General features: G+C 35.3%; 1 protein-coding gene across 2 annotated transcripts in view; it reads left to right on the top strand.

The window, feature by feature from the left end:
- hdac7a (histone deacetylase 7a) overlaps positions 1 to 19,840 on the top strand; it is a 95,723-nt gene that overhangs the window by 26,405 nt on the left and 49,478 nt on the right. Inside the window, exons 1-2 of one of the 2 annotated variants that reach the window (XM_030139772.1) lie at positions 13,083 to 13,284; positions 15,326 to 15,394. Coding sequence is in view for 1 of the 2 variants with exons in the window: in XM_030139771.1 (XP_029995631.1) it covers positions 15,326 to 15,394 (69 nt within the window). In the remaining variant the exon portion in view is untranslated. Of the gene's footprint in view, positions 1 to 13,082; positions 13,285 to 15,325; positions 15,395 to 19,840 lie in introns of those variants that run through there. The other variant, XM_030139771.1, reaches the window with a different exon arrangement.

The raw sequence follows: 19,840 nt of genomic DNA, 5'->3' as shown, positions 1-19,840 counted from the left end.
TGGAGGGTATTCTAACTGAAGAATGGCTTAAAATTCCTTTGGAAACAATTCACAAGTTGTATGAATCAATACCTCGGAGAATTGAGGCTGTAATTGCCGCAAAAGGCGGACCTACACCATATTAAATTATATTTTTTGATTTTTTAAGGTGTTTCCATTATTTTGTCCAACCCCTGTAGGTGTTTTCTCCGGAAAAGTGCGGTAATCAAACACAGTTATCATGATAATTACAATTTAAACGGTTATACTAACTGTTGGCAACTTTACTGCGATTTATTATCATACCGGTAATCATTACATCGCTAAATAATAATAATAATAATAATAATAATAATAATAATAATAATAATAATAATAAAACTTTATTTGTATGGCACCTTTCATACAGAAATTGTAGCCCAAAGTGCTTCACATTGATTGAAAAAATACAATATTAAAATACATTAAGATTTGATTATACATCAAGAAATAAAATGAAATAAATAGTAATAGGTTGTGATTGTTAGTTGCTGGGTTCATGTGTAATTTTCTTCAAAAGTTGTTTTCTTTAACTTTTAACGGATCATTTACTCTCCTCATGATATAATGAGAAGGTCAGATATGAGTTGTGTGTACGTGCTGATGTTCAGAGTTTTACCACAAGAGCTTTTGCACATGAAAACGGAATGTTTCCTGTTTTATAGTACAGGTACAGAGCGTCTGGAACTGAGAAAACTGCATTTAGAAAGTCTATTTCAAGACTGAAAGTGACACACCCGATACTCTACGGTCTGTGCTGTATGAACACATGAATTCAAATACTCGCACTGACATATTTTTGCGGATATCTGCACGCACAAAAAAAAAAAAAACCAGCACATACACAAATAGAGGCTCATGTTTTCCCCCCAAATATTTCCCAGCCTTATTATTTTCATGTGCTTTGTTCTTGTGTTTACTCAGCTCACTAAAGATAATAAGTCTTTTCCTCAGCGTCTACCCCCTTCCTCCTCCTCCTCCTCCTCCTCCTCATATTTCTCTTTGCCTTCATCTTTCTATCTCCTTCTATCTTCACCTCGCTCCTGATTCCCCGCTTTCTTCCTCCTCCTCCTCCTCCTCCTCCTCCTCCTCCTTCTGGGTTTTTCTTTCTTTCCCATCATCCTCCTGTGTTTCTCGCCTTCTCCTCTGCTCCTTCCTTTTTTTCCCTTCTCGTGCAGCATTCCTTACATTCCTGTTGGCTTCTTAAGGGGAAGGACCCCGCTGGCAGACCAAGGCCAAACATTATTACAGCGCTCTCAGCCTCTCTCGCTCTTCCTCTCATCCTATACCTCCTCTCCCGTCTTTATTCACTTACTCTTACTCTCTTCTTCTCTTCGTGAAACCTCTGTCACTTCTGGTCTTTTCTTTGTTTCCACTCCATCCCTCCTTTTTCTCTCTAATTCCACTGTACAGATAGTTTCTTGTACTTTAACTCTATTAAAACGGCTTATACTGAGACCACTGTGTTTCATAATTAGTGGAAATAAGGGTCATAGCCTTCCCTGTTACATAAAACAGACTTGTTCATGTTTATTCAAGTGCCTGTACTGTTTTTTTTTTTGGGTTTTTTTCCAACTTGTCACTGTCCACATGTTGCACTTAAAGTATCCCACACATGCTGTTTAATTCTGTACCGTTTGCCTGTTTTTATATGGGTTCAATGCAAATAATGAGTGCATCTTAACTCTTCCTGCTCCTTTAAAACAGGGGTGTTAAACTCATTTCAGTTCAGGGGCCACATTCAGCTAAATTTGATTTGAAGTGGGCCGGACCAGTAAAATAATAGCATGATACCCAATAAATAATGACAACTACAAATTGTTTTAGTGCAAAAAATTATATTCAATTATGCCAATATTTACGTTTACAAACTTTTCAAACAAAAAGGATGTGAATAACCTGAAAAAAAAAAAAAAGAAATTTGTTAAGAAATATAAGTACAAATTGATCAATATTGTGCTTCAACTTATCATTTATACATGTGCATTACAGATCAGATCTACAAAGGCAAAAAACATTTAGTAACAGGCAGAATATTGTTAAAATTGCACTTAATTTTCTTTAGACATTTCAGTTTGTTCAACTTGTTCAGGTTATTCACATTTTATTGTTAAAGGATAGTTTGGTAACGTAAAGATTTTCATAATTTAATGTTTTTTGCACTAAATCAAAGAAGAAAAATTGGTGTTGTCATTATTTATAGGTTATTATGATATTATTTTTGAGTTTGATACCCTAACTTGCACTTTGTAAATTCATCCCATGGGCCGGATTGGAACCTTTGGCGGGCCGCTTTTGGCCCCCGTGCCGCATGTTTGACACCTGTGCTTTAAAAGATCTCAATTTCAGTAAACTACACTTTAAATAAAGCTGCCAGTATCTGTTCTCATTTTGTCTGAATGATGCACTGTCTCAGCATGTAACAAAATAAAAAATATGAATTATGTATTTTTGGGGATTTCTTTGATTTAAGATTTGATTATCCTAAGTAGCTGGTGTGTGTTTGTGTCAAAACTTTTACATCAACTTCAAACGCATGCTGCCTAATAAAGCTGTTAGAATGTTTTAAAATCTAGATTTTAATCAGGAACAATCTGTTCCCAAACCAAATTATAAACATCACCAGATGCTACTGGACTGTTATCAAATCATGTTTTGATTGTAGCAGTTAAAATGTTTAATTCAGAAAGTCATACCCATCAGTATTTCTCCTTTTTACCCCCATCTATTCATCTGACCATCATTATGTAAGGACTCACATTGAGTTTGTCTTCTTGAAACATCACATTGCTGTTAAATGTTTGTGTTAAAGCAAGAAGCACATCTCTGCAGGTGGGAGGCATCAATGTAGCACACAGTTGACCACATCCTGCCCCATATATTACTGACAGAAAAGCTATATACGTCAGACTCTGTTTTTAACTTTGTCATTTCAGTATAATTCGTAAAGGTTTGACCAAGTAGTTTTAAGATAACGTATAATGACTGTCATAGGTTTCCTCTAAAGCTTTACCAGAGTTGGAATCTGTCTAGTTTCCGTGCAGACCAAGAAAAAAAGACAAAACTGCATGAATCTGAGAATGAAAAAAATATGTATAATTATCAAAGGTCACAGATAAATCATTGTTTGTTCCCTTTGAATCATACAGTCAGTTAAACATATGAGATTCGTGAATTTAAGGGAAATTTTTTTCAGCTCAAGCAGCTCGAGGAAATCAGCGTTTGTAATAAACGTGCAAATAGGGTAACATTAATATATGCATACCACTGGGCAACCTTTGCATAGATCATCATATCACAAACTTCTCAGAGCAACTGAAAGAGACAGAATGTGTAGATGTAACGGCTGTTTTAGTGTTAGTATTATGGATCGCTTGAGATGAGAGATGCAGTCCACTCAGCTGTTTCCACACAGAATTACTGCTAATACAAAACTACGTCACTATTTTTATGATAAACTGTGGCTTTCTTAACTTGTAACATTATCAAAATTATGATTTAACCCATAGAGACCCAAACATCCACCATCTACCAAAATCATCTACTGATATAAACTGTTTAATCCATGTTGATCCTCTAATTCGGGCAAATAACTGGTGTAAAATATAGCTTATCATCTTTCCATGGTCATCAGATATGACCCATTTGGATGTTCAGAAGCTCCGTAGTGAACATGGAAACACCGTCATCTTCTACAACATTGATTCACCAGTAAAACCCATGGGGTTGGATCAATGACGGTGGATGAAGACGCTTGGTTTATGTTCAGTTAATGATACTTTTTTGCTGAAAAAGTCACTTTTCTTCAGTTTTTTCAATTTTTTCTACATAATAATCCTCAACTTTACTCTGAGCTTTTATGAACATCTACATGATTAGTAGATTAAGTGTTGGAAAATACCTGATTTTCACTGCAAAAAACACAAAATACAGAAGATAATATTACTTTAAATGGTGATAAATCACCTAAGGATGGTTAAATATGGAGAAAAATGTATTTGGGAACTGACACAAATGTCACACTGGGTCCTTATGGGTTAAAATGACAAATATCATATGTGTAATTGATGGTATGATTCAAACAGGAGACCTTTGTGCATACAACCAGTCCTTGTTTTAGTTCTATAGTCTAATAGAACAGTCATAGTATGAACAGAAAGTACAGTGTTATCTAAAGCCATCACTCACCTGCTTAACTACCTTATTTTCCTCATTTTTTTCTACCTAATGTTTTTTTTCTTCTCATCCTCATATGTTCTATTTTCATGCAGAAAGCTCAAAATAATAAGGTTGTCATCTGTCATCAATAGCAGGAATTTATATTTGTCAAAATTCTCGTAGCCACTGATAGATTTGTTATTGTTAAATGGAATTCTTCCATTCTGTTTTGCAGCCTTCTCCATTTTCAAAGCAGTTTTAAAACTTCCAAAGAAATCTTAAATGTCCATCCAAATGTCACTGAAGTCTAAACGCAGATGCAGTATGCGTATGTTTTAAAGTCTGGTTAAATGTTTTACAGTACAGATATGTGGTTGTTGACGTGCAAATTGCAGTAGAAAGTCTAAATAATCCGAGGATAAAACAGTCAAATTTGCACCACTCCTGTAAAGGAAAGCTGTTTTTAGATCAAATAGATGTTGTTTGTGGAAATACCAACTGACCAGTGGTGTGTGTGTGTGTTTGTGTATGTTTGTGTGTGTATTCTTCAGTCCCTGTGGGTGTTTGCCTGCTGCGCTGCTTTTCTGTCACCCCATGGTTTTGTTATTTTCAGCTCGAAACCGGATGTGATTCAGACTGCATGGTGGATTGTGTAATTGAATGGACTAACCACATACACATGTACGCACCGACATAAGCGTGCACTGACACACACATACATAGTGGCAACACACACAGCATGTTACTGCTTATACACAGAAATACATAGAAAAGCTAAAGACACACACATGCGCACATACATAGAGTTATGTACAGCCTCTATACACCCACACAGAGAGTTTCTGGGAAGGGTTCTGGGTTCCCCCTGTTCACAGAGGCAAAGCGGACCGAGGAACACCACCAACAATAGTCAGACGCACGCTTCTAGTTTCAATATTGGTCTGAAACATCAAGTTGTTGACCTGGCTGACAGTGAGATCGGAAAAAAGGATAAAACATGCACTCGCTTGCGCTGTGTGGAAACAAGAGGACGGTTGAAAGTGGGGAAAAACACAGAAATGCGACTGAAACTTGTAATAAATGTCAGTTTCTACACTATAATTAAAAAACAAATCTCCACAATGCATATGCAGATAGTAATAAAGATGTGGAGGTGGAAAAAACATCAAATTAAAATGAGAATTTCCATATTTTCCCATGATATTTCATGAAGAGTTGTTTGTTTTTTTTTTCATTTTTAGAGATAAATATAGAATAGAATAGAATAGAATAGAATAGAATAGAATAGAATAGAATAGAATAGAATAGGAACAATGAAAATTTGTTTAGCACCTCTGTTCTGTTTAGCAGCAAAAACAATTACTATAAAAAGCTGTATAAAAAAATACTACACAAAATACTAACAAATGTAAGCAATGTACGAAAGCTCCTAGATAAAATATTAAATATACATTTAAGTGCTTCTGTGAAACTGGGTTCATTTTGGTATCTGGCACTTTTCCAGCTTTTTAAACCCCATAATAAAAGAGAAATTTAGACATATTTCCCCCCAGGATGTACCTAATGATGACCTCAGATAAATGCAAAAAAATTATACTCTTGCTCTGAGCCATCCCAAAATTAATAAATGTTTAATCAAATATTGGGTCCAAAAATAGGACCAAAATTGGGACATGAAAAGCTACCTAGGTGTCAGTGCATTTGATCTGGAAAACATGGATTGAAATGGTCTTATATAGCGCTATAAATAAAGACACTGTTAAATTTGATGATCCTAGTGGTTTTTCTAAACCAGACATGAGGGTTTTTCATGAATCGGCAGTCTCATTCCAGGTTTTGTATGTAACCCATTGTGTCCACTGGTGTTACATGCAGAATCTGCCCATTTAATCATAAATAAAGTGCAACAGTGGTCATTTTTGTGAAACCCTCTGCCTTGTATAATCACTTTGATTCCAAACATGTACCTGCGAGAGAAAAAAAAAAAGATATTTGAAAAAATAGAAGTGCGTAATTTTCACATCCTTTTCATTGTGTTACACGTGGATTTTTGTGAAATAGTAGTAGAAAAATATGTTTTAGACCCAAAATACTTCCAAATTTGCTTCATAACATTCATCTGGTTTGAATTTGTAGCCCCTCTGTCCTGTTTTTAGGGACTAGTTTCATAGAAGCGCCCATATACTACTAAACTACTACAAAAACTACTGAAATATACAAAAAGTTAACTCTATACTACAGATGAGAAATATCTACAATAAATAAGCATATTTACAGGCAGTATAAGATAGATACAAGGTAAGATACAAATGTTGTTGCTAAATTTCTTTCTTTTTAAGTTGAAACATGATACCAACTTGGCACAGTTATATTCTAATGTAAGGCATAAACTGAATATTGTCATTTTACCTCGTAGAATTGAGGAATTTGTGACTAAACAGAAAAATAACTGTTGACTGTACATCAGGGGTGTCAAACACAGGGCCCGGGGGCCAAACCTGGCACACCAAAGGGTCTAATCTGGCCTGTGGGATGAATCTGTGAAAGGAAAAAATTACACTGAACTCAATCAGGGACCATATAAAGCCTTACTGTGGCCTCAAGTGGGTTGGACTAGAAAATACTATCATAATAACCTATAAATAATGACAGCTGCAATATTTTCCTCTTTGTTTTAGTGTAAAGGCAGTTTAGTGTAATATAGGAGGCATAACATTATTAAAAAGAAATTCAAGGTTAATCATGTTTTTCACATTTTTAAAGGATGGTTTGTAGATATAAAGAGTTTCATTGTGTATTTTAACTTTTTTCACTTTTTCACTTTTTTGTTATTATTTTACTGGTCCGACCCACTTGAGATTATATCGGGCTGGATGTGAACCCTGACCCAAAATGACTTTGACACCCATGCTCTACAGTGTTGGCCACAGGCAGAACATGTTTGTACGTGGCTGAGCGTGAGCAGCTGCAGACAGTAAACAGACTCGTGTTACTAGAAAAACCATGGATGAGAAAAACTGACGAGGTTCTGCGTCACATCGGCTTCCACGGTAACGGGTCTGGTGTGAACGTATGCATTATTGTACTGATAAGTCTGATGTGAAATCGACTAAACCACCGTATGCAAATGCTGAAGTAGCATCTTTAGAAATGAAGTGTGATTTTACAAGAAAACCAATAAAGTTTTATATCAGACTTTTTTTTTGTTACAGTTACTGCCTGCAAATCTTCTTAACCACATAACCTCAGAGCTTCCTGCCAATGTATTATCTATGAAGAGTCGAAAACTCCTGGTACACTTTGTCTTTTCATGAATAAACAGTGCAATAGTTTGTCTTGAATCCACTCTGATGTTGCACTGATTTAATCTTAAAACATGAATCCATACAGACATGGACTGTTTGGAATTAGTGGATTTTAACCCATAAAGACCCAGGGCTATTTTTGTGGCAGTTCCCAAATGATTTTTTTCCTCTATATTTAACCTTTCTGAAGTGATTTATCATTATTTATTGTAATATTATCCTCTGTGTTATGCTTTTTTTGTGAAAATATGGTATTTTTCTATATTTAATTTACTGATCATGTAAAATCAGGTGATTTGAGAATTCTGTTTCTCAAATCTCAAATTTTAGATGTGCTAAAAACCAGTCTGAAGACAAAAGGTGATATTGCCTTTTCTTTCGCAGGTCCACAGCAAGGTTCTAATAGTTTTGGATTTTTCATTATAGTTTAATTTTATTTAGTTTTGACTTGTTTTTTCTCTAACTCAGTTAGTTTTAATTCGTTTTTAGAGCAGGTTTGCTAGTTTTTATTAGTTTTTGTTTTTTTCTAAATGCTTATTTTTAGTTTAGTTTTAGTATTAATTTTAGTTTTTTTTATATCTTTTCTCTTCTTCGCCGTCATATTCAAATAAATCCCATACAGGACTCAGCTGCTTTAGTCTCCATGTTTCCAGGTAGAGTGGGGACCAGAAGATGACTCTAAACCAAGTGACGGACCGTTAAATATCATATGGTGCCAACAGCTAAAATTACTAGAGCGAAATAAATCGATTTCATATCATATCCGACGTTGACAAAAACGAAAACGAAGGGAATTTTATCCATAATTTTTTTACATTTTAGTTAGTTTTTTAAGTACACAATACAGTTTCAGTTAGTTATTGTTTTTCTCTTTTAATTATAGTTTCTATTTATTTCAAATAACGAAAATGTTTTTACAATTCTAGTTTTCGTTATTTCGTAAGTTTTTGTTAACGATAATAACCTTGGTCCACAGTTCTGGAACACTCTGCCCCAACATACATGTGCACAGTCTATTGAGCATTTTAAATCTATTTAAAGACGTACCTTTTTGCACTGACTTTAATACAGATGTGTGATTTTAATCTGTTATCTACGGAAGCTGAGAACGACCATGGATTTACGTATTATTTCATTTATTTGGATCTCCGTTAGCTTCGGCTTAGGCAATCGCTATTCTTCCACCCATCCCAGTTGTCTTTACACTGCAATACACAAACCACCAAAAACATCCACACACAAAATCAAACAAAACAACACAAACGACAACCAAAAACCATTCATCACAATTGCAAAACATAAACAACATACGTGTAATACAGCACCTTGTACAATTTACAGTACCTCCCAAAAGTAGTTTTTAGCATACTTGTTAAATGGTCAGATATATTACACAGTTATATATCAATGTAATGTCAATCAACTAAACATTAGCAGACACCGAGCATTGTTTTGCAAATAAATACTCTTTCAGTAATTCTTTAAATTTGTATTTGTTATTTTCTTGAATGATTCGTCCCAGCAGAGCATTCCATATCACCGTGGCCAGAGCCATTTTATGGTCGTTTTCTCGAAATAATGAAATAAATTAATTTGTTATCTCATGAAAGCACAGACCGGTTTCTCGTAGGTACTATAACTTACTGGTAAGTTGTTGTTGAATGTCTGTTCTGCTCTGAACAGCACATGTCAGCGGCAGCTCTTACCTGCTCACATCTGAGTTCTGTATATAGTTCTCTATTACGAAATAACAAAATAAATTAATCCATTATCATGAGAAAACGACTTAAGTATTTCATTATCACAAGATAATGACCATAAAATAATATGTAAATCCACGGCTGTTCTCGGCTCTAGTTTTTAGATGCTGTTTATCCTATGATTGTGTATTTGTTTTATCCGTTTTAGTATATCTTATATCTCTTCATATTTTTACTAGTTTGATCATATCTTGTATTTTTACCAATATGTTTGTACAGCACTTTGGGCATTTTATGTTGTTGTAAATGTTCTTTATGAATAAACTTGACCTCAGCCTTCTTTTTCCATTAACTTTTTGATGCTCTCTCATTTAGCTACTTTTCTTTTTTTAGCACATTACACAAGAAATCAGATAACTATGCTTCCTCTTTTATTTAGAAAAGACACATTTGATCACACCTATGTATAGTGCACACAGCTGCAGCTATTAATAACTAGTATCTGTGTGACCTACCTTAGTAACATTACAAAAACATACTCGAAATCCATCACAAATAGAGATATGAAGATTCATGAGTCGATTAAATTATGAAGTCTATACCAGTGAGAGGAAACATTTCCACATCTCTACTAATAACTGCACTAGTTATGCTTTTAGTCATGAGTCAACACTTTGATGTGTATTTCACACTAATGATAACACTAATAATGATAACTTAATGATAATACTGCCTGTGTTGTATAGAGTTGAGCATTTGTTTGAGGCAGGAACTTAAATTCAGAGTAATTCAGAATAATAATGGATTTGACCTTTGTTGACACCTGGTTATTGTACAGTTCTGAAAGAGACTTTGGGTTTTTTGAACTGAAACGATTAAGTGATTAATCGACTTGAATCGAACTAAAAAGTTATTCAATTATCATGTCCATGAATTGAAGCTTTCTTTCCTTAATTTCACTGTTGGTTCCACTGTTGTGTTTCACACGGACACTTAATGGGACGCACATCACGCCAGGATCAACACAAACAACACGGTAATGAGGACAAAAACGCAAAAAATGTCTATATGTTCACTTTTCTACACTGGAAACATCACTTACTCCTTTAAACGTTTAAGCTTAAACTCAAACATTAAAAATATTTGGGTTTATGGATTGCCAGTGACTGAGAATAGATGTCATTATGTTTTGGGAAAAAATAGGTCAAAGTTTAAATTTTTTATGAATTTGTAAAATCTTTTTTTCCCCATTTACTTATAATGGGCAAAACTGAGATATGAGAAGTGAATATTTATCAAGTATAGTGTTCATTTTCTCATTCTCCTTTATGTTTTAGCTGTGTTTATGTTTTGTTTCTGTTTTTATTCGTGGCTTTTTCTAACGCCGTGACTCAGGGAAACGCACAAGAATTCCAATATACTGCAATGTATCTGTGCAAATGGCAAATAAATTCTATTCTATTCTATTCTGTTCTATTCTATTTTAGCAATTACAATAATGGCATTTGCTAATTTTGTCTTTAACACGTTCATATGCGACTTCTGTCAGTAAATCTTTTGGCAATTGGATTTCCTTTTCAGAAACGAAAGAAAAACCAGCGGTTAATTGATTTTCGTTTTAAATTTCAAGGCATTTTTCTTTTTCAGTGTCAAAACAGATAAACCATATTTTAAAAAAAACAGATTGATTTTCGTTTTCTCTTTCTAATAACAAAAAAGAAATTTAAAAAAATTGACCAAATACGGTAAATAAATAATTTTTTTTTTTTTCATTTTCTGAGACTGGATGTTGTCAATTTCAAGGAAAGAGCACTAATGGCTAGGTCACAAAGATTCTAACGAACAATAGGTTTGTACGAATCTTCCAGTTCGTACGAAATCTGGAGTTCGTAGACATTCGTGGAGGGAGCATGTCTATGATGTCCAGATTTCGTACGAACTGGAGGATTCGTACAAACCCATCGTTTGTACGAAGAATCTGTGTGAGCTCTTTCCTTGAAAATGACAACATACAGTCTCAGAAAATGAAAAAAAACAGCAGTTTTTGGTCCATTTTTCCATTTCTGTCAGGTAGTAACTTTCTTTTTGTTTTTAGGAAGAGAAATAAAATGGACTGAACTTACTCTCTGATGTATTTAATTATTTATTTTCTTAGATCTATATATTTTAAGTTTTTATTATTGTTATTTATCTATTCTGCTTTGTGTCTCTAAATCGTTGCATTATTTTATTTGTTCAGATGCTTTTTCCTTTTGACATCTTGATGTTTGTTCAAAATTTCCGTCTTGTATACCTATATATTTTCAATAAAGTTGAAAATACACAGACACACGCACACACACACACACACACACACACATATATATGTATGTATGTATGTATGTGTATATATATATATATATATATATATATATATATATATATATATATATATATATATATATATGTGTGTATGTATGTATATGTATATATATATAAGGAAGAGAAAACAAAAATCAATTAACCATTAGTTACCTCCGCCAGGAGGTATTGTGATCACTTGGGCAGATCTCTCTTGGCAGAGGCCTGCACTGTCCGAGTGCTTTTCTTGTTTGTTTGTGTGTTTGTTTATTAGCAACTTTACGGGAAAACTATTATAACCATCTTTACCAAATTTTACCCACCGATAGGCCTAGGCCCTGGGACGAACCCATTAAATTTTGGGCCAAGTAGGCCAAAGTTCAAGGTCACAATAAGGTCACAAAATCTCAAATTTTCCTATTTCTCATCATTGAGCAATTTTTGAAAATTCATAAAAAATTCAAAACAACTCCGATTAGCCTCCAATTTGATCCACCTGTAACTTATAACAATATCTTGTATCTGGCACAAAATTGTCCACATGTACTGTGGAATGTGGACTCTGTGGACATTTCAATTTAACATTGAAAATCCCATTTACCACACATTTTTCATTATAATTCAACAAATATTGATTGGAATTTAATATAATTTGACATACACATGACTTGTACCAAGCTTCATCTTGTCTTGAAATTAAAATTATATATATATATATATATACATACATACATACATACAGACACACACATACATACATACACACACACACACACACACACACACACACACACACACACACATACATACATAAAAACAAACTACAGACCCCCTGTACTGAAGACCTATAGTTCAAACCTTTAAATTCAATCAAACTATAACTATAAAAATTTAAAACCTATACAAATTTATTACCATGTTAGACCGCAATTTCTCTGCTGTATGGAACATCCTTGAAACTGTTTAATTTAAAAAGAAACAGTCCATCCACACATGCACACCGTTTGGACTACTAGTCAGAGGTTTGCGTTCTCTGAACACTTGTTTTTCTTTTGTTTCTGAAAAGAAAATCAATTACCACAAGATACACTGACCGACTTCCAATCAGTGAAGTAATCTATAAAGTGAAAAGTTTATAGGAAAACAGGACAAAGGGAAAAAAAAACAAAAAACAGAAATGTGTCCTGTTAAAGTCCCAGAGCCCCTGAACAGGGGTCAGGACCCTGCATCCGGACCCTTGTGTACTTTTGTTGTGTGCTTTATAACAGCAGATGGAGCCACAGTGTTGGAGCCATTATTTGATTTGACAAGTTGTTAGAGTCACACACGGATTGGCTGCAGTTTATGTCCAATAAGAGTGTGTGTGTCTGTCAGAGCAGAAAAACAATAGTTGTGAAGGTCTGTGTGAAGTCAAGGCTATTTTTGGTGGGACCCGCCTCGACTGCTATTTCTGTCAGCAGGAGACCGGAGAGAGGAGGAGGAGGAGGAGGAGGAAGAGGAGGAGGAGGAGGAGGAGGAGAGGGAGGAGAGGGAGGAGAGGGGGGGCAGGACTTGAGGGGCCGGACTTTGTTTCTTGCAACTTGCAGTGCGATAAGTCTCTTTTCTTTTCCTCCTCTGTGTTCTGTCACCAGCTTCACCATCACCTCGTCGCTTCTTTTCTGTCTTGTTTTTGCGGATTCCTAGATGTTCCCGGACTTTTTCCCCCACAACAAACTAACCTGGATTATCCTCCAAAGTCTTTAAGGGGAAAGTTGTTTTACAAGGTAGGCATTATTGTGGTGACAGGCTCTGATGTGGGAGCAGATGGAAGTTTGTTCAACGGCCGTTATTCGTCTTCAATGATGGGAGTTTTGTGTCGCTTACATAGACGCTACATTAGACGGATGCTAGCTACCTGCGCAGGTGTTTACGCAGATTTAATTTACGTGGTTCAGTAGAAAACCAAATATGGTATTAAAGTTAACTGTAACAAAGCTAAAAGTTGTTATTCAACACAACATATTGTAAAAGGAGTTATTAAAGTATAGGACTTCCTACTAATATTGCTAACGTCGTGTTTCATTTCATTCACCTTCTGGTTGTTTTACGTTTAAAACAGGTCTAAACAAACAAAAAAAAAATACTGTATAAATATAGATAGATGCAAGATATGCTACATGGACGGATGCTAGCTACCTGCGCAGGTGTTTACGCAGATTTAATTGACGTAGTTCAGTAGAAAACCAAATATGGTATTAAAATCAACTGTAACAAAGCTAAAACGTTTTATTCAACACAACATATTGTAAAAGTAGTTATTAAAGTACATTAAAGTATAGGACTTCCTACTAATATTGCTAACGTCGTGTTTCATTTCATTCACCTTCTGGTTGTTTTAGTTTTACAACAGGTCCAAACAGTAGGAAAAAAAACCAAAAACACACTGTATAAATATAGATGCTAGCTACCTGCGCAGGTGTTTACGCAGATTTAATTTACGTAGCTCATTACAAAACCAAATATGGTATTAAAGTCAACTGTAACAAAGTTAAAACTTGTTATTCACCACAACATATTGTAAAAGTAGTTATTAAAGTATAGGACTTCCTACTAATATTCCTAACGTCGTGTTTCATTTCATTCACATTCTGGTTGTTTTACTTTTACAACAGGTCCAAACAATACAAAAAAAACAAAAAAAAAAACACTGTATAAAGATAGATGCAAAAAATGCTACATGGACGGATGCTAGCTACCTGCGCAGGTGTTTACGCAGATTTAATTGACGTAGCTCAATAGAAAAGCAAATATAGTATTAAAGTCAACTGTAACAAAGTTAAAACTTGTTATTCACCACAACATATCTTAAAAGTAGTTATTAAAGTATAGGACTTCCTACTAATATTGCTAACGTCGTGTTTCATTTCATTCAAATTCTGGTTTTACTTTTACAACAGGTCTAAACAGTAGAAAAAAAACACACACTGTATAAATATGGATGCTAGCTACCTGCGCAGGTGTTTACGCAGATTTAATTAATGTAGTTGAGTAGAAAACCAAATATGGTATTAAAGTCAACTGTAACAAAGCTAAAACTTGTTATTCACCACAACATATTGTAAAAGTAGTTATTAAAGTACATTAAAGTATGGGACTTCCTACTAATATTGCTAATGCCGTGTTTCATTTCATTCACCTTCTGGTTTTACTTTTACAACAGGTCCAAACAGTAGAAAAAAAAAAAACAAAAAAAAACAACACACTGTATAAATATAGATGCAAGAAATGTACACACACTAAAAACACACATACAGACAGAGGCAGAAAAATGTTTAAAATACTCCTGTGAAAGTGGTGGTGATACGGGTTAAGGTTAGCCATGGTGTGGTTATGGTAAGTATGTGTAAGTCAGTGTAATGTGTTACAACAGAAGCACATACAGCCTGGGGTTGGGTGATGTTTCTGCATTGCCTTCTTTTTCACATCCTGTGATCTTTTGCAGATCTGTGATCCAATTCTGGGTCAAATATTAGACCCCAAGGGACTTCATAGGACCAGCTGAGATTAGGTCCAACCACACCCAATAGGTGACCAAGTCAGCAAATACAGATCTTTTAAGAGAATTCACACTTTTATCTGTTGTGTTATCAAGTCAAGGATAATTAATTACAGCTATTTGTTTATCGTGGTATATGATACTGCGATTAGTTACATTTTAATAGAAGAAAAGTGGAACCTAAGCTTTGATTGATGTACAGTTATTACTGTGTTCTGTATTAGAAGTGCAAGTCACTTAATATTTTTTTTTCACTTTTTTCTCTGCAGATGGAATTTGCACCTCTGGGAGCTTCATAAAGACAGCCACACAGGACAGCATATTTCACAAATTAGAAGGTACAATGTTTTTTTTTTTTTTGTGTGGGGGGAAACACAACATCTGCACTGTAAATATGTTACTTAAACCTGTTAAAGTAGGGTTTCAGCTGTCAGAAACAGTCGTGTAGAAAAATGTTGCCAGTCTACAGAGAACCGCCTCAGGATGACTACATCTTGAACGTTTCTTTACAACATATGCACAACATTACACATATACAGGGAGTGTAGTGCTCTGCTTTGGTGGGTGACAGCATTTTTTCCAGTCTGGCAGCATGCTGAATGATCTAAGCTGTTTGATTCTCAGAGAATTGCAGTAAAGTATAGAACAGGTGTCAGCCGAGTTGGAAAGATGTGTCTGACCCGCTGTGTTTTTCTGGTGTGGGTTTTTCATGTCGGGTCTGCTGCAGGTCATGTGTAATTATGTGTCAGGAAGAAAGCTACAAAAATGTGTGAAAGTGAAATTTAACACAGACCTTTGTAGGTGGTATGAGCTGACTTTGAACTAATTAGATGTTTTTGGTTTTTTTTAATTCACCTATATCCTTACATTTAATAAGTTTTTTTAGATGACACATGCTTAGAGCTGAAACAATTAATCGACCTCAATCGATCGAAAAGTTATTTGATTTTTTTTACCTGAATCAGAGTATTGTTTCTCTAATTTCACTGCTGCTAAACATTGGTTCTGCTGTTGTTTTACACGGACTTTTATTGTGACACATTATGCATCGATCAACACAAAGTTGTAATTTATGTTAGTCACATTTGAAGTTGTTTGTAAGTTCCTTTTATACTTCTAGTGGTTGTTATTTCAACTGATTGAACTGATGGAAATAAGGACAAGTTGTTTGTCATTTTCTTACATGTCTGTTTAACATTTTCAATATTCTTTCAGCCATTCAAATAGCATTTAACTGAATGAAAATGAACAATCAATACATTAATTGGTTACAAAAATAATTGATAGCAGCAGCTCTACACATGCTGTAGGAAAAATCTAAAAGAAGCAGCATAGGTCATCCAAACACCTACGAATGAAGCTTCTTTTTCAACCTGAGATCAAAATGGTTTTGATCCAGGGCTCCGCCCATCAGAAACCAGTCACCCACCCGCCTGCGTCTTTGTGCTCTGGCTTTTAGTTTAGATTAGCCTTCTCCTCTGTGAAACATGCCCGTGTGATCACACTGTGTAGGATTACAATGCATGACTCTGTGAATGGATGCCGGTTCCCTCTGTACCAGGCTCCGCTGACTGCATGCTCACCAAGGACCCACTATGCGCCCTGTGTGTGTGTACAGTATATGTGCGAGTGTGTGTTTCTGTAAGTGCCTGTGGAAAAACCCGGTGAGGTCATGGCCACGGCTGCAGCGTCTGGTTACATGTGTGTTGTCCACATAGGGCAACTGACACTGGCTCTCTCCCTTTTGTCTTTCTCTAGAAGCCCTCTCTTCTTACCAACACAGAAATACACACATATAAACTCACATTAAAAGCCATTTCCACTGTCGAGCATGGTGTCCTGATGCCAGGCGTTTTTGAAGTGGGAGGCTGGTTTAAGGTGGCAGCAGCCTGGGCCAGATGTGTGGAACATGTGAAACCACCATTATAAAAGCTTCTTCAGCAGCTCTTTTAACTACAGAGGATGCAATAACAGACCAGCAGCCACTTTGAATTCTAACCAACATACACTCTGTTTGTAATAATTACAAGCTCTCTTCTTAAGAAGTAGTGAGATTTAGGACAGGGTGAAATAGCCATAGGTCGATTGTAGAGTTGTAACTATGGATTTTTTTTTGTAATCAATTATTTTCTTCAATTTAAATAAATGATTATTTGAATAGGTGAAAGAAATAGTAAAGAGGTGAAACAGACAGGTCTGAAAATGACAAACAACTTGTCCTGTATTCCAGAACCAGCAGAAACAACAACCACAAAGAGTAAAAGTAAAAGGATATATAAAAAATATCTATACAGAAATAACAACAGCATAAACATGCATACAAGAGCAACAAAAAACAAGCCAAATGGCATCTACAAACAATATGCTCACTGCAGTCTTCAACAGGTTTGTACCCGACTTACAACTTACGATGGAACTAACACAACTCTGTGTTGATCCTGGCATCAAGTGCATCAGGATAACAGTGGAACCAATGTTTAGCGACGGCGTAATTAAGGGAAGCTTCAATTCAGAAAAATTGCAATCGAATAATTGTTTTTGATCAGTTCAAGTCGTAATTGTTTCAGCTCTAGTTGATTAGGCTGGGCAACTGATTTTTTTTTTTTTTTTTTTGGCGTATGAGCTGCTCATCTGAGGGATCATACAGACCAACCTGGTTCTCAGTGTGTTTGTAGTAACATTTTAGCATCTTCAATGCACCAAACGGGTTCAGTTTTAATCCACTTTAACTTGCAGAGTATACAGAGTTCTTTTGCTTCTGTTGAGGAAATGATGACAGACAAAAGGATGATTTTGGACAGATACTTTAAAATTACATCAGAGTGCAATTTTGGTTTATTATTAAAAGCCTCTTGTGGAAAAATTAGACCAACACAGTCTAGGTAATTAATGAAATCACTGCAATTTTCACAAGTGTGCCTTATGTGCAAAAAATTTGCAGAAAAGTGGATTTGTGTTTACTTGATCTAGATATTGTCAGAATATTGCAGTAATACTGTCCAAAATGCAGAATTTCCAAACAAAAACCTAATCCTCCAAAAGCCAAAGAAAACTGGAGGAAAACTGTGATAATTGTGATTAAAATGTCATCATATTATCTGTACGGTTAGATGAAAATTATGTCAGCAATGTCACAAAATGAAAACACAACAGTTGGCTTTTGTAACATCGAATCAAAATCAACCAAATAAGAAATGAGAGTTCTTACTCAACAGAAGATGATGCAACAACGATTCTTTGTGGTTTGAAATCCCTTGTGGTCAGGTTATGACAAAACAATAATAATGTTAAAACCTAATTTCATCATCATAACATACATGAGCAAATTTAAATCATACACATGCATTGAAGAATTCTGTCAGCAACATGAACACCTAAAGATAATAGCAATTTGGTAATTTAATATTGTTCATAAAACTGAAGGAGGCAAAATCATGGGGAAAAATGTACAAATCTGAAAACACACACTGTCCCACTGCAGGTCTGATCATTTATCTGTTGGTCACATATTTAACCCCACACACACACACACACCCAACTAAAAGCACCTATGATTCACCAAAGTCTGTGGCACCAAGTATATTTTCTCCAGCCGGTAAACAGTGTCCACAGGAATTGATAGAGTTATTGTTAGCCGGGCACCTGAATTACAATATGTAATTGAATTACAAGGTAAATGTGTAATTTTTCCTTGTAATAATAATAATAATAATAATAGCTTGTTCAACTTATAGAAAATTATATATATGTGCTTAGAATACTCAAAGGCACAGTTTAATTTTTTTTTTTTTTTCCTATTTCCCCCTCTTGCTTGCGTCTGTGTAGTTTTATCTGTCGTCTCTGGTTGACTTACCAGGGCAGGGGAAATTTACGGGACAGATAACAACAGGCATGATTGTAAGAGCTGCACGGGCATCACATATCCTCTTCCTGGTACTGGTTTCCAAACACTTGTGTCAGCTGATCTGGGCATCAGCTTCACTCCTGTTGTTCAACACTGGTTTTTGCTGAATGGCTCCATAGAGTAGAAGAGGAAGATACCATTGAAACGATAACATGCACATGATTGCGCCGTGTTCCGTACAAATACCAGTTGTAACCTTTAAGTAGATTACGTGAACTATTATGTAAAGAAGTTCTTAGACACAGAACATTTGTACCGGAGTGAATGACTTCCATCTATGTTTATGTACGGAGAAATATTATTAGGATTGCAATAGTTGAGGTTTTATTTCACAGGGCTGCTGTTAAGTCTTTACATTGGTTTAATATTCCTCGTTTTCTGCTACTTAAATTTCCACACTCCTTTCTGCCTCATTGTAACCTGGCCTCAGTTTTACATTTTTCGTCTTTATCGAGTACAGCGGTAATATATCACTAAATAACACATTGTATTAATAATATGGCTGCAGCTACTACTCTATTTATCCACACTAAATTGTGGTCGGCTTTAAATTTCCAGAGTGTGTGTCGTTTTTGTTCCAGAACAGCATAAAGCCATTAAAACACAGTAGCTGTCTGACGTATATGTACTGATCCACAACCCCATTACCCTCTGCAGATATATTATGGCCATTTTGTTAAAGCCAAGCTGCAGTCACAAACTGTGCAATAGTTGTGGTAGTAGTGGTAGTAACAGTAGACGGCAATGAAGTGGGTGGCTATTTTCAACTTGGCGAACAAATGGCCCAATTGTCCTGCCTCTAGGTGCGTGAAATCACTTGATATGTCAGGAGTAATGTTATATAATACCCCCAAGGGGCCCCGTGGCTCTGTGCGTAGAT

The sequence above is a fragment of the Sphaeramia orbicularis genome, chromosome 7 (assembly GCF_902148855.1).
Source record: "Sphaeramia orbicularis chromosome 7, fSphaOr1.1, whole genome shotgun sequence".
Taxonomy (NCBI): Eukaryota; Metazoa; Chordata; class Actinopteri; order Kurtiformes; family Apogonidae; genus Sphaeramia; species Sphaeramia orbicularis.
Note: the sequence above shows the minus strand (reverse complement) of the source record. Positions and strands in the feature narration are given on the sequence as shown.